General features: G+C 47.9%; 2 protein-coding genes across 7 annotated transcripts in view; one reads left to right on the forward strand and one right to left on the reverse strand.

Annotated features, from left to right (window-relative positions):
- Positions 1-1,034: 1,034 nt before the first annotated feature.
- fgf20a (fibroblast growth factor 20a) lies at positions 1,035-2,983 on the reverse strand. Its single transcript, XM_035530141.1, has 3 exons — positions 2,153-2,983; positions 1,725-1,828; positions 1,035-1,410 (listed from the first exon to the last, which is right to left on the reverse strand). Exons 1-3 carry the CDS (start codon positions 2,400-2,402, stop codon positions 1,165-1,167), a joined length of 600 nt encoding a protein of 199 aa, XP_035386034.1. The 5' UTR covers positions 2,403-2,983; the 3' UTR covers positions 1,035-1,164.
- A 1,469-nt stretch (positions 2,984-4,452) lies between these two features.
- micu3a (mitochondrial calcium uptake family, member 3a) overlaps positions 4,453-15,252 on the forward strand; it is a 19,876-nt gene continuing 9,076 nt past the window's right edge. For 2 of the 6 annotated variants that reach the window (XM_035530237.1, XM_035530238.1), the window contains exons 1-7: positions 4,454-4,778; positions 6,078-6,228; positions 7,328-7,359; positions 7,621-7,699; positions 11,044-11,091; positions 12,674-12,756; positions 13,105-13,176. In XM_035530237.1, coding sequence (XP_035386130.1) covers positions 4,515-4,778; positions 6,078-6,228; positions 7,328-7,359; positions 7,621-7,699; positions 11,044-11,091; positions 12,674-12,756; positions 13,105-13,176 — 729 coding nt within the window. In that variant the 5' untranslated portion in view covers positions 4,454-4,514. Of the gene's footprint in view, positions 4,779-6,077; positions 6,229-7,327; positions 7,360-7,620; positions 7,700-11,043; positions 11,092-12,673; positions 12,757-13,104; positions 13,177-14,301; positions 14,344-15,252 lie in introns of all 6 variants that reach the window. The other 4 variants (XM_035530235.1, XM_035530236.1, XM_035530239.1 and 1 more) reach the window with 4 other exon arrangements.

Below are 15,252 nucleotides of genomic sequence, written 5' to 3' on the forward strand. Positions count from 1 at the left end.
TTTATTTATTTTATATTTGCAGTGACTAAACATTTGTGTCCCAGTGTGATGGATGCTTTGATTTTAAGGAATGCTGGAATTCCTACCCTGGGAAAAAAGCCCCAGTTATAATCGGTTAGGAGCGCAGACTTGTAAAGCTGTCTCCTCCAACATTACGTTCTCCTCCCACTAATCAGTAATCGGATGTTCTTAAATGACCTTTCACTTTGGACCAGTGACCTTTTGCGCTAAAGAAAGGAGAGACGGAACAGCGTAAAATCGTTTCAACTGTTGTTTAATTCCCAAATTAACTCACGGACATTTTGTAAACACTGTGCTCTGTGACATTAGAAAAACTCCGACAGGAGTGATGAAGGGTGTTGGTGGATGTGGAATAACAGCAGTTTAAGAAAACCTGGCTCAGATTCCCACAACGATCGAGGATCTTCAGTGGTGTGTCTGCGAGAGCGCGAGCTTCCTGTTTACACTGGCAGAAAATAAATCAGCACTTCCTTTTTTTTCCCTTTTATACACCTGTAAAAATATACTTTCAAAATAAATAAATATCTAAAATAAATATATGTTTTCTTAAAAAGCATAAATTAGACTAAAAAAAATTGAAATGCTTGGTAGAGGCTTTCGTCTCTGTTTTGATCATGCCGGTGTTTGAACAGAGGAGCTCCTTCAGGAGCAGTGGTTGCGCAACCCAGTACCAGTACGCTGTCCTCCATGATCCAGTAAAAGCAAATGGACGGCACAGTTCACCCAGACGGTCTGCTCCCTGACCCCGGAGATTCCAGGAGTCGGAGTCCCAAAGAATGTTCCGGAAACAGCGAGCGTCCTCCCAGGCTATTACCTTGAGACTTCTTTGCCATCCCTGCCAATCAAAACTGTCCCTGTGTTACTCTGCTATGAATAATTCTCGTGTCTTTGCATGTGATAATGAGCACAGCCCAATTGGTAGTCCAACGCGAACCGACATGTCAGTTCAGCGCCCCCTCACTCGGGGGTGTGTGTGGGGGGGGGGGGGGGGGGGGCATGTGGAGGTCTTTCCTTGAGAGTGACCCTCAGCTTCCCGCCGCTACCCCACGCTGAGGGGTCACGTTCAGGCACCTGGGATCTTGGTACACGGCGGGGCTCATAACAGACGCGGAGACGTGTGGGTTGTCGGGGGTGGGGGTGAGCTCAGCTGTACCCCAGGACCTCTTTGTAAAGCTCCGGCACGCGCTCGGGGTCGACGGGCCGGGGCAGGAAGTGGGTAAAGCGCTGGTGCCTCCTGGCGCGCGCGCCGTCCCGCGCCGTCCCGTCCTTGTTGAGGGCGACGTAGTAGTGTGACCCCTTCTCACCATGGCGGTACAGGTCGGAGGAGTATGTGTTGTACCAGTTCTCCTCGAACTGCTCCCGGAAGACACACTCTGCGCTCAGCTTCTCCTGCAGGGAAGAGGAAGTGGGGGGAGGGGTGCGTGAGGTGACATAAGGAAAAACAGCAAGACAAACGGTAAGTCAAGGCCCCGAGGGCTGGAGTCCAGTACAGTTTGACAGCGTAGTGTAGTATATATATAGTATAGCACCTGCCCCCTGCTGTTTGCTACGTGTTATTGCACGTTAATATTACTGCAACTTGATACAATCGCCATTAAGTTACACATGATCGTAACAGTCACATTATCCTTCGGCGCGCTGCCAGGGGGTAGCAGGGGGAGGATGAGACGTGGCGGGGTGTCCGCGTGCTTGTGCGCACTTACCGAGCCGTAAAGCTTCCCCTTGCTGTCCATGCCCAGGTACAGCCCGCTGTCCACGCCGCGGATGCTCACGATCCCTACCGCGAGGCTGATGAATTCCAGAATGCCTGCGGGCAAAAAAAAAAAAAAAGGAAAAGAAAAAGAAAAGAACGCGTTAGTTTCCAGTCGCGCGGCGATGCGAAGAGAACGGCAGATCGCGTATTACGAATACCCCTTTCACGCGCACTGTTTACTGCCCCACTTAATCTATGACATGCGGACACATTAAACTGGGACGGTACACCTTGTATAACTGACAAAACTAAAGTAGCTGAACAAACTTTATTATACTTAAACTGCAATAATAATATACGTATTATTACTATTATTACTACTACTACTATTATTATTATTATTATTATTATTATAACACCACGAATAATGGAACATACCAAATTTGCTGTGGTCTTTCCTTGTGCCTTGGACTGTTCCGTCCGGCAGGATCTCGAGATGGTATCCCGTCCTGCAGTACAGCTGCCGCCGCCGGAGGATCCCTTTAAGGTGCGCGAGGTCCGCGGAGACTAGGTGCTCGCTGATCAACGCAGCGGGGTCCCCGGGGGGCGTGAGGAAGAAATGAGGTCCGTGTGCGAAGCTCTCCAAGCTGTGAGACAGGCTGCCGATAACCTCTCCCACTGCACCCATCCCCGCGACCCGATGCGCCCGCCGCGCTGCCACGAGGAAAAAGTTACCGACTGGAGGAGAGTCCTTTGGTTTATGTTTATCTCCGCCTGGATCTCTCTATCTCTATCTCTATCTCTATCTCTCTCGCTCTCGCTCTCTCTCTCGCTCTCTCTCCTGTTATATCCAGCACTCACTCGCACTGATGCGGTTCCTTCTGGCGCTTACAGCATGTGCTGTAAATGAACCCTTTTGGCAACGAGACTTCACCTTAAATATACTCTATATGCAAATGCCCTCTTGACATATGCAAATTGAGGCCTTTAAAGATGTCCGTTTGAAACATAACTCCTTGATCCTTTGATCCTCGTCGCAGCTTTGATGATCGGTTTCATCTACATCCCACGGTCGTCCAAGTGAAGCAGAAAATTGTTGAAGTGCGAACAGCAGAGCTGAGAGAGAGCGAGAGAGAAAAACCCCGACACGAGTCCAAAGGTTCGAAAGATCTTTGCGAAATGCACGAGAGTGCAGAAGAGTGCAGGTTATAAGGAAAACCTCGCGCGCTGTCGCAGAGATGCGCAGTGTGCAACGGCGCCGTACCGCTCCGCTCCCCGGGGTTCAAGTGTACTCGCGCGCTATAGCCGCGCGGGTAAATCACTGTAGTGCGCGACGAGGCAGGTGGAAGCCAGGGAGGAGAAAATAGAAAAGAGAGAGAGGGTGGAGCTTGCACAATAGAGAGAGAGAGAGAGAGAGAGAGAGAGAGAGACTGACTGACTGACTATATCTGTATGCAGTACCGAAACAAGTGATTTTTCCTTTCTGCGTTTTGCGGTGTCGTGTCACATCGTATAGTGACATCGTATAGTCACATCGTATAGTGACTAAAACTTTCAAGATCGATACATTTTTGTTTCAGAGGCACGGGTGACTTTTTCGCCCATAAAAGATTGTGCAAATCCAAACTTCTCGCTGTCAGCTGCTTTACGGGGCTTTGTGCTCTTTGAACGCCGTTCTCTTAATTGGGCTTTAAGTAAAGAATCAAAGATCGGGAAGATCAAAGTTTTTTAAGCCAGCGTTAGTTTTTCTTCGCAGGGAAGTTAAGAGGGGCCATTAGCACAAAGGAGAAAACCCGTTTGATGGCAAATCGCTCTGATACTGCAGGGCACGTGGTTTAGAAATTCCCCACCACTGCGTCTTATAACTTGTCTCAGGGCAGCGTTGAAAAATTAAGCGTGCGGATATGACCTCGCGCTGGTCTTTACGTGAGGGACACGATAGCGAGCGATGCCATTAAATGCCAATTGACTGCACGCAAATGAGCGCACCCGGTTAGACACGTAAGTCATTTATCAACGGCCCTCTCGGGTGACGCGTTCCCCCACACGGTTTCCCCGAGCTCATTTGTATTTATGGTTTCGTGAAATACCTCAGAACAAAATCAATGCCGCCAGCTAACTAAGAATCAATCCACGCGCGCGGCGGATCGATCATGAGCAATAGAGATGTCAGTTACTTGCCAAATCGCGTGACACCGATGGCAGTAGATGAATTGTTCTCGGGGTCAATAGTAAACGTGTGGTGTTTTGAATAATTGTTCATTACCTTTCGTGAAAAAAAAAGGTTCACGAATACCGAAATCGTACAAAGGAACAGATGCGCGCTCTAAATATAGTCGTAATGGCTTTACAAGGCAAGCGTGTGATGTTCAGAGCGCATGACAGTACCTGTTCTGAACTGGGGGTACATCATACTTTTTTTTTCTGTGCTCAGAGAGTGAGCAAATCTAACGTTTGAACAAAAGGAGAAAATACCCGAGGCTGATTGTTCCTGACTTTGAAATCCTCGAGACAAAACATTCTTATGTTTAAGGGAATATTCGAAATATTCGAAAGTTCTGAGTTCCGGCGTGAGGTTTCATTCAGATTTTTTCAAAGCTTCGAAGGCAACAGAAAGCTCGAGTTAATCATCTACGTTGCCATAAAGTTTGTAATCTGTAGCATCCTCAAGCGCTCGCGCATGTTTTGGATTCGGGTTCAAACACGCGCTTTGAGTAAACGCGACTGGGGAGTCTGGAACGGCGTGCGCCATATCTCGCGATAAGCGAGAACCAAATTCTCCCCGAATTCATTCACAGCAATGGCCGCTCTGCGCAGAATAGGGGCGATTTTGAGCACGTCCAGGGTCTGGACCGCTCCTCGACACGACCTGTTCGGACCGAAGGCGGCGAATATCCGTTATCGCAGGATGAGAGCTGCCGTCGGGCTCGGTGTAGTCGCAGCCGGAGGCGCCGCGATCTACTTGTGTTACCGGCAGACCGGCGCGGAGCACGGAGCGCTACAGAGCCGAGTCAACAGCCGGGCCCTGCTCCCGTCCCTGCCCGCTGTAGCGGCCAAGGAGAAGGTACGAAGCTTAACATAGCCACGTATAGGCGGCTTTCAGAAACGTTATACCTACGAAGGGGGACTCTTAACGCTCGTGTTAGATTTTCAGCTCAAAGTGATACGAACCAAGACCAGCTCCGCTCGTCGTCAAGCATCGGTTATTTTGCTTTTATTAAAGACATCACTGACATAGCAGAATCGTCCTAAAATCGCTTTACTGCGTGCAATGGAACTGTCGCTGGGTCGTTCCACGCGGGGACAGCGCTGAACGGATACCGCGACAGAGCGAGATCGACCGACCGGCGCAAATGACCGCCAGGCTGTTGCCTGCAGTGATGCGCGGGCATCTCCACGTCGCGGGGTTAAGAAATCGTTGCATGTCGTGCTACAGCGAAGAGTCACTAAACGTAACCGGCAGCTGCTGCATCTGCGATTTTTCCCCCTTTGGTAAAATGTCAGTGGGGCGCGCGACGTTGTGGTCAGCATTTTTCGTTTAGCAAAAGTTGTGTTTTCATGTTACGCTAGAATGTTATGCTAGATTTCGTCTTGTCCTCCTGTTTTTTTTTTTTGTCTTTTATGTTGGTTTGCCACTTCAAAGGAGGCTTGTAACTAATCTTTGTTCTTCGACTATTGTGGGTGAATGCGGATGAAAGACGTTTAGTGTTTTGAAGTGTGGCGCGTTTACAAACTTTATTCAGTTCTTTAATGTGTCAAATGCCCTTTACGCGTTATTGTGTTGTATTGTGTCACGATTTCAGAACAAACACACGATAGAACGCTAACATGTTTTAAATACAACATATTTTTCTTTGTTCTTAAGGTAGGCCTTCGGAAAGAGATGTCGAAAAAATAAAAATACTGATTTTTTTTTTCTCTTCATGTTTCGATTTTCCACACAACACTACGGTCCGATTGCTACTGGAACCGAGACTCTGAGTGGACATTTGGCCTCGGTAACGACACAGTGGCGAGGTTACAACGCACTCGGCTGGCCGCTGGTTACCGTAAACTCAGCACGCCCTGAAACGTCAAATGATGCTTATATGCAAACACGCGGAAATATTTTCCTCCTCTGCTCTGGTATTTCTCAGGGCATGGACTTTTTATAACCGCGAGGCTGCGACGTAATTTTGCAATCCAGTTCGTTAGCTCGTTCCTTTTTTAAAAGTGGGGAGGCGTGTGAGGCTTTTCTGGAAATACACGAAGAGCAAGTTCTAAATACTTTGCATCATATTTTGGTAACATCTTAAATCCCTAAAGCGCGCTCGTGTTTGTCCGCCCCTTGTTCCGCGCGCCACCGGTTGTCGGTGCGCTGTAGGCTGAGCCGCTGGACTTGGAGGATGACGGCGGAGTCTACATGTCGTCTCACGAGCATCGCTTTCGCCTGTTCAGCTCTGTGGAGTACGGGGGACAGCTGTACATGACCCCGCAGAACTTCATCGAGTCGGTCACCATGAGCGAGCCTCGGCGTGAGTACCGGCCCCCGAACAGCGTTTGCTCAAGGTCTTCCTCATCTCGAGATCTTCCTCACCTTGAAGTACTTGCTGGCTGTTCAGACGCACTGTTGTTTAAACAGGCTGTCCAAGAGTTAGGCACGAACGGTAGAATACGCTCGTGCACAGCGAGAGCTGCGTTAGGCGCTCGGGCTCACGGGTTCCCAGCACGAGACCCTCGTGCTCTGCTCCAGCTCGCGTGACGAAGACGGTGAAGCTAAATTCGCCTTTCGTTAGTTTGGAGCTGGGAAGAAATTAGTTGAGAGCTGGATTGGGAATCTAAAATAAATCCTCGAATTCCCACCCGTGGACAGCTAAGGCCCTTAGCCTACAGTTTTCTCTTATTCTATATGTTTTCTTTGATGTCCACTTACAACGTCTTTCGGACGTTCCAGAACAATAAATTAATAATTAATTTTTACAGGCCATTTTCAGCCTCTGTTTAACCCTGATTAAATATGCAGTATCTGCATGGCTACGTATAAGTCTTGAGAACTGCGGTGTAAGTGGGCGGGGCTAAACCGCCGTGGTCCGAATGGGCAGAGATATGTAAAAGCGTTTAAAGAGCGCTGCTACTGTACTGACGCTCCGAAGACCCTACAGTACCATACTGGAACTAGTGTCCCAAGCGTGCTACAGGAACCGTGAGCCATACACAGGTGTGTGCCAGGGCATAGTGTGTTTGTTAGAGGAACGCGGACGGAAACTTAAGGGTACTGAGAGCCTTTTCCGGCGCTGTTGGTGGACTTAGCAGGCACAAAAGGCCAGCCTGACCAAGTCCTGGTTTTAGATGTTGCAATACATACTGTCCTGTTGTGCTGGGTCTCTAGTACCTGCTAAACATGGCATCACATGTAATTCTGGTGCCGGGGGGTTGATTTCTTGATTCCAAAGGTATGAAGGCAGTTTGATGTGTATTTGTGTAGAGAATTCTGTAAAAACAAATCTCTAGATGCTGCATATGGAATTGGTCATGCTAATGTTGTCTAACAAATTCACATGTTCTCTCTCTCTCTCTCTCTCTCTCTCTCTCTGTCTCTCTCCCCGTTATCCATATCATCGTCATCACAACCAGATAAAAAGCCATGGAGATCCCTCACTAAACAGGTCTGTTAAAAGGGGGGAACCCCCTTTTCCTCTCTTCCTGCTCACAGCTCCAACGTGCAGGCAAACGTCTTCATTCAGAGTAGCCGAATGAGCCGCTGGAAGTGGCCACTGTCATATACAGAGTGTGCGCGAAGTGTGTGTGCGGAGTGTGTGTGGAGTGTGCCAGCGAACGTGTACGCTAAAGAAAGTAACACAACAAATGTGTCCACTTTAAAGAAACATCAGTCACCTGTATGTCTAATCTCCATGTCCTCGGAACAGGAGCTGGAGAAGATCCTGTCGGACACTCCTCCCGTGTGGAAAGGAACCTCCAAACTCTTCCGGAACCTGCGGGAGCGAGGTAAGGTTCTAGCGGCTTCCCCAGCAGGGATGCTGGTCACCGTCCCAGTCCAGCAGTCGAGTCCCAGTATCACACAGAGCTGGAGAGTTGTCACCGGTGTCAGCTGGACGTTTGTGTGTGGACATTAGCGCTTCCTGCTTATTACTGCCGTGCGTGACTTGACTTCTAATAATAACATATCTGGACTTGTCTGTTGGGTAGCAGCCTGTAATCTGTATCGCTCTCTCTTGCTCTCTCTCTCTCTCTCTCTCTCTTTCTCTCTGTCCCTCTCGCTCTTGCTCTCTCTCTCTCTCTCTCTCTCTCGCTCTCTCTCTCTCTCTCTCTCTCTCTCTCTCCTTGTCTCTAGGAGCTAGCAACGCTTTTGCATGCCAATTTGAAAAAATTAAATTACACTCAAAAGAAGGCCAAATAAAGAAATAAATAAATATACAACTGTAAGAAAGACTGTTGGTGAGAGAGATGCGCTTAAAATGTCGGCTGCCGTCCGTAGATTGTAGCAGCACGTAATGATTTCCCCACAGTGATAATTATACACGCGCTGTCTGTAACCTCAGCGAGACCTGCTAAAGAGAGTCTGCCTGAGTTCTGGTCTTTCCCCCTCGTGCTCATAATGAGTATTATTGTGTGTTATTATACAGGCAGCACTGTAATTTGGCGTTGGTGCGTTATGTTGTTGTCTTGACCGACGTTAAGCTGCGGCGTGTGTGCACGGAGTCGGTGCGGTCGCCGCGGTCATGACCGAATCAGAGTTAGCGGACTGAAGTTTCCAGGGGAGGATACACGCAGGATGTGAGGGTACCGTGGGGAGGTTTAACCCTTTCCAGAATGCCGTCACACACCTTTCTGTCTGTGTTTCTGTCTGTAGTGTGGTGGTGCTGCCCGGTCATGGGGAATGAACACGTTCCACAACTTAACTGGGAACCGGGAGCTCTAGAAGGAAAAACGATGAGGATCACGTGTCATTTTTAACGAGTCCGTTTATGACAAAATAGACAGTGTAATATGCAAAACGTGATAATATTGATAATAGTGAATAGAATATACACTTCACAGTAGGCTTAAGCTAAAATGAAAGTGAAGTTAAAACTGAACAAAGCATAATTGTGTGTGTGTGTGTGTGTGTGTGTGTGTGTATAGAATGCTCTCTGCCTGACATGCACAAATGTGAGGCCTTTCTTTTATTGGACTCTAGAGGATGATTCAAATAATATCATTACAAACAAACCTTAGAAGTGATAGAATGGTTCATTCTGTCAAACAAAGATGTTCGTAGGTTAGCTGGAGGTCATACTAGGAAAGGTCACGGCTGCACCTGCGCTATCCTGGACTGAACGGAGTGGGAGACATGACACCCTTTTATCCCGGGAGCTCCGGAAAAAAATAAAAACACTGTTATTGAATCGGCATATTACATATGTAAGAATGCTCTCAAAAAACTTTAACTACTCGAATTGAACACATTCTCTGTAGAAATCGCTTCGTTGCTGCTCGCTAATGTCAGCAAAGATCCCAGACACGGCCCGAGGAAGATGCCTCGGAGTGAAACGTCTCCTGCTGAAGGCAGGACAGCCACGCTGCACTTTTAGAACCTTTGAGAATCCTTCCGCAGAGATTTTGTGAGGTCCTGTCACTGGGAGCTTACACCAAGGCCTCAACACGCCCTCAGACCCAAACATACCGTGTTATCTTTACCTTGGACGGCAGCCATGATGGAAGATGGTGATGTAAGAGCTGCATTAGGGGCCGCCGCATGGTAGCGCTTGTTCTAAGGTTTAATGCATTGATGCACCTACTGATTAGCACAGTGAGAAGTATGCGAAGGAGAGAGACCCCAGATTAGCAATGGGGCTCTAGAATTTTAACTCATAACCACTTATATGGGGTAGTTCTAGAGGCTTTAACCCATAACTACTTCCGTTGGATAGTTCTAAAGCTTTTAACCCATAACCACTCATATGGGGTAGTTCTATAGCCTTTAACCCATCACCACTTCCATGGGGGAGGTCTAGAACGTTCTAGCCCGTAACCACTGCTATGGAGTAGTTCTAGAACTTTAGAAACTGATCAGGCTGAATGGGATTCTGGGAATTCCTGACGAATTTGCCGGTGTGTGTGTGTGTGTTTCAAGTTTCAAGTTTGGTTTATTTGTCACATACATAGTCATACACAGTATAACTCGCAGTGAAATGGTGCTCTGAGAGAGTGCTCTGTCCAAACTGAGGAGAAAAAACAGGGGTGCATAAAGAAATATATATCTATATATATACAAAATATATTAACAATGTATGTACAGTATATGTATAGTATGTTTATATACACAACGTACAATGTATATATGGATATGTATATATGTATGTACACAATGTACAGTTCCATCTTACAATTGAACATATTTACAGTTACATGTTACATGGTGGTGGTGGTCCCCACAGTTTATCAGTTTCCCTGATTCAGGGCCCGAATGGCCTGTGGGAAGAAGCTCCTCTGGGTGTTTGTGTGAATGAACTGCACCTAGAGCATCAGATTCTGTTCCTGCAGGTGTGAAGATACTCTCCACGAACACTTGGATCTGTCACCCAGAACTATCTGTTCTGCTGTCTACACACAGACACACACACACACACACACACACACACACACACACACCTCTTCTCTTTACAAATCCTCAAGAGCTTCCCTCTTCTCTCTCACTTTGAGTTTGTCTCTTAGTTTTCTTTCTTTATCTTTTCTCTCTCGCTCTCTGTCTCTCTTTCTCTCTCTCCCTCTCTCGCTCTCTCTCTCTGTCTCTCTGAGAGGGACAGCTCCTCATTAACACAGCATGTACCCCTGAGTCTTGCTTGTCCTCTCCTTCTGACTGCAGCCTCTCAGAAACCCCTACCTCCCTGCCGCAGGTTTACTGAGCCCCTGCGTTTGGGCCAGTAATGGGTCTACTGGGCCCTGTGTGTGGGCTGGTCTAGGTTCTGTCTGGACCCGGTGTGTGGGCTGGTCTTGGTTCTGTCGGGCTCCGGTGTGTGGGCTGGAGCCAGACCCTTTTTAGATCTTATCGCCATGACAGCAGGGATTACTCACCGCCGTCTGAGGACAGCACAAAAAAACGCACCGCCCAGCCCCGCCCGGCCCCGTCCGCCTGTATCCGCGAGACCCCCGGGCTTTGAGAACCAGTAAACATTTTAATCCGGCCTTCAGACGGGCCGCCTGCTGGTGCTCCCGGTTGAGATGGGGCATGAGGGGAGGGGGAGGAGGAGGAGGGAGAGGAAGGGCGTGGGGTGTAGACCATTTGGGGGCTGTTAGTGTGATACTGTACATTAGCGGCACACATGTGACCCTTTGATCTTCCCCTACAGGGATCATCGCTTACACAGAGTATCTTTTCCTGCTCTGCATCCTGACAAGTGAGTAGAAGCCCCCCCCCTCTCCCTCTCTCTCTCTCTCTCTCTCTCTCTCTCTCTCTCTCTCTCTCTCTCTCTCTCTCTCTCTCAGAATTGTACTGAAGTCCTGTTTCTCTGGAAACTTTGTGTATTTCAGTACAGTTTTGAATATTGAATCTGTCTACCTACCTACCTAAGTTATATCTCACTTTAGCTCAGGCCTCTGTCCTGTTGCTTCCTCTCTGTCTCTCTCTCTCTCTCTCTCTCTCTCTCTCTCTCTCTCTCTCTGTCTCTCTGTCTCTCTCTCTATGTCTCTCTGTCTCTCTCTCTATGTCTCTCTGTCTCTCTCTCTCTCTGTCTCTCTCTCTGTGTCTGTCTCTGTCTCTCTCTGTCTCTCTCTCTCTCTCTCTCTCTGTCTCTCTCTCTGTGTCTGTCTGTCTGTCTCTCTCTCTCTCTCTCTCTCTCTCTCTCTCTCTCTCTCTCTCACTCCCTCATCCTTTCTTTCTCTCTCAGTCTCACTGTTACAAATGTATCATTTCCAAAGTCCCAGCCTTATCAGTGCCAGGGTTTACAGTGTACCGGACCCAGACTGGCCCACACGCCCCATACGCTCGTCTGAGACAAACAGAGACAGATGAACAGACACAGAAGAGTGAAAGTGGAAAAGAGGGACCCTTAAAGGCAGATAGTCACCAGAAACTGCAGAGTCAGGGGTCACGGCCCGCCGGCGGGTCGCAGTGTGAAATGGGAGAGGCCCCAGAAGAGTGTGTCGCAGTGGTGAAGGAGCATGAGCGACTGCTGTGACCTCACGTCCACGTAAAGTGGACAGACGGTTAAGACACGGAGGCCAAGGCTGCGTACACACACAGTCTACAGACAGATGTGTGTGTGTGTGTGTGTGTGTTTAATACGCGTGCGTAAGTTTAGTTTTGGTGTTTGTGCAGTCGCTTTTTGGATTGCACGTTGCTGGGGTTACGCTGCGCGTGTCATCGCCGTCTCCCACCGCTACGATGCACTTCAATCGGCACCCCGGCCAGAGCACGCCGTTCCCATGGCAACACGGCAGCCATGGAGACGTGCGGGCCCTTAGCAAAGTTCAAACACACACCTGGGGAAAGTGATTAAAGGAACAGGTTGCAGGCTCCAAGCAGGGAGGGGACACCGTAGACACACTCGACAAAACCCCAGGGGGTGGGGGGTATTCGAAACTGGGGGGGTTTAGTCAGAAGTGGCATTTTTATCAAGTTTGTTCATTTTAACTTTGCGCAAACATGGTTCAAGTGTTTTCTGTTACAGAACAGGCAAAAATATCTCTGACCCTCTGAAACATATTGCCGCTGGAAAGTGTCCACGGTGGTATTTGTGGGGGGGGCTTCTAGTTGACCAGCCATCTAATAGCTCGTAGTCCAGTAGTGTTGTTTCACCTTTCATGTCTCTATATTTTCCCACCCAGGTCCTCATGTTTTTGAATGTTATAGACACAGAACAGAGGGAATATAATTGAATTCTAGAATGCTTGATGAACAGTGGATATAAAGCTTGATTCTAGAATGCTTGGTGAGGTTCTAGAATCTGGTTTCCATGCCTCGCTTGTCTCTCTTCTCAGAGCCCCATGCCGGCTTTAAAATCGCCTTCAACATGTTCGACGCCGATGGTAACCAGATGGTGGACAAGCGCGAGTTTCTAGTGGTGAGACAACACACGTCTTTCAGCCATTAAACATCTGGTTCTGAATCTGACCCTCAGTTCACCTAAAGCAGTAGGCTGTGTCCCTTGGGTTGGGTTCAGACAGGTTTGGGAAGGATGACTAGGCCTAGACCTATCACAGTTAGTCCTCCAGAACCAGAACCTAGACTAAGGCCTGCTAGAACTTCTTCTGGTGTTTTATTCAGCATCAGTTTATTTCCATTTGGAATTTCTTTAGAGAAAAGTATTTTGAATGCATCGCTCAGATGACTGATTCATTTATGAATAGATTTGATTTAATTGGTTACTGATTGGCGAGCGTCTCATGTGGTGTCCTCTCCCTCTCCCCAGCTCCAGGAGATCTTCAGGAAGAAGAATGAGAAGAGAGGGAGGAAAGGTGACACAGAGAAGTCGGCTCAGCTGGTAAGAAGGCACAGGGATGGGCTCCACGTATGGGAGTCGGTGGGTAGGTCTGCTAGGTCAGCCGTGCTGGGCAGACCCATCCTGAGTGAGAGGAACCAGACGATGGTGTTGGTGAGAAGATGGGTGTTGAGTCACTAAATGGGTGTTGGATAGGTGATGGGATTGGTAGGTTAGAATCATGGTTTGTTGGGTTAGGAGGTAGGTTTGTTGGGTTAGAATCATGGTTTGTTGGGTTAGAAGCTGGATTTGTTGGGTTAGACTATACAGAAGATGAGCACTAGACTAACTTCTGATTGTCTACCCAGATGATGTTCTATAGACCTACGAGTTGCGCAGTGTTTAGTGACTTTAGAGTTTGTTGGCCTGAGGAGTCAGAGAGGGAGCCAAAATGGCCCCCAGATGATGTGTAGTGTCCATCAGGTATAGGATCCAGAATGGCTGCAGTTCACCAGTATTTCATGGTTGGATGACACCTCCCATGAACAGATGGTCTACGGCCATGTAAACATGAGACTCTAGGGAGGAGACACAAGATACTACACACACGCATGCGCACAAGGCATGGAATTTCACTTTGACTGAAGAATGTTGTTTAAACTGATAAAAATCCCAAACAAGTGGTTTTTTTTTTTCTTGGTTATTTTACAGTAAAGAGAGCAGTACCTCTTGTTGGGCGTGTTCATATTTTCTCACCATGGTAACCTGTATCAGTGGAATCATGGTTTGCTGAATGAATATTTTCACTGTTATTGTAAGGATATTGTGACACACACACACACACACACACACACACACACACACACACACACAAGCATCCTTACCATTATTTTCAGTTTATTATTAACATCACAGAATAAAAGTGACCAGCTGGCACGCTTTTCCCTGCTATAATCGGACTGTTGTGATACAGTGGCATTGCGAAAAAAAGTAATTGTTCTCATGCAAGCCAGGGAGCTTATAGCGTCTGTCCAAGAGAAAAGGAGTGTAAATATTTCTCTTTTCTGGTCCAGCCACTTCCTGTCTCTGCTTGTTCTAACATGTGTTCCTCTTCTTCCTCTCTAACTCTTCCTCTTCCTCTTCCCCTCCGAATGCCCCCCCTACCCCCCCCACCCGTGCCCGGGGTAGAGCATGCAGCTTTATGGATATCAGGTCGCCCCCGTCAACAGCGTACGTATCTGTCCCCCTGCCAGCACTTCGCCCTTTGATCTTTGACCCGTGCGCGTGTGTTAGAGGTGGAATGGCGGATGGATGCTTTCTGGGAAGTGGAACGGTGGGGTGGGGGTCAGCCAAGCGGAGAGAGTGCTCCGTCACTTGAGAGCATTGAGGGTGCTTGTGAGATCGGAGAGGGAGCATAGATGCGATCACAGTAGTAGCTCAGTGGTGAAGGTGCTGGAGGAGTAATCAGAAGGTTGCCAGTTCAAGTCCCGCCACTGTTGGGCCCCTGAGCAAGACCCTTAACCCTCAATTAACTAAGTTGTGTTTAGTCATAACTGTAGGTTGCTTTGGATAAAAGCATCAGTTAAATGTCCTGAAAAGAGTCCTGACTACAAAGCCAGTAGATGTTTTGACCATATCAGGCAAATTTTATTTGGATTGATTTTTTTTTTTTTAAACAGTAACAAGTCCATTCCAAACTTCATCAGCGGTGGGTGGTGGGTTTGGGTGGGTTCGGGGTGGGTCAGGGACATGGCTGTACTGACGCACTAAGAGGAACTGTGCCTGTAAATGTGTTTTCTATTGAGCCAAAACAGGAGTGTTTCAAAAGCACTTAGTCTAACTCCATGACCTTACATCCTCCACCCACCCAGGCAGGCAGGCCAGGCTGGTGGTCCCTCTGGGATGTTTGCACAAAGAGGCTTCACCTCTCAAAGTGTAGGGTGGGAAAGAGAGAGTGTGGAAAAGGATCTGTGTGTGACGTGGGGGGAGAGAAGGAGAGAGAGAGAAATGTTTTAGTCTAATCTAACCACTGTGGGAAGCATTTAATTAATTGTCTTACATTATACATAATCAGAATATCTTAAAATCTTATATATTATTATTATATCTTTGTGTCTTACAGCACAGAGAGGTAATGTC

The sequence above is a fragment of the Electrophorus electricus genome, chromosome 9 (assembly GCF_013358815.1).
Source record: "Electrophorus electricus isolate fEleEle1 chromosome 9, fEleEle1.pri, whole genome shotgun sequence".
NCBI classification, from domain to species: Eukaryota; Metazoa; Chordata; class Actinopteri; order Gymnotiformes; family Gymnotidae; genus Electrophorus; species Electrophorus electricus.

Coding starts and splice junctions, on each gene's coding strand:
- fgf20a (XM_035530141.1), bottom strand. CDS start 2,402: ATGGGTGCAGTGGGAGAGGTTATCGGCAGCCTGTCTCACAGCTTGGAG. Junction 1,829..2,152: donor GAAAGACCACAGCAAATTTG/GTATGTTCCATT, acceptor TTTTGCCCGCAG/GCATTCTGGAATTCATCAGC. Junction 1,411..1,724: donor AGGGGAAGCTTTACGGCTCG/GTAAGTGCGCAC, acceptor TCTTCCCTGCAG/GAGAAGCTGAGCGCAGAGTG.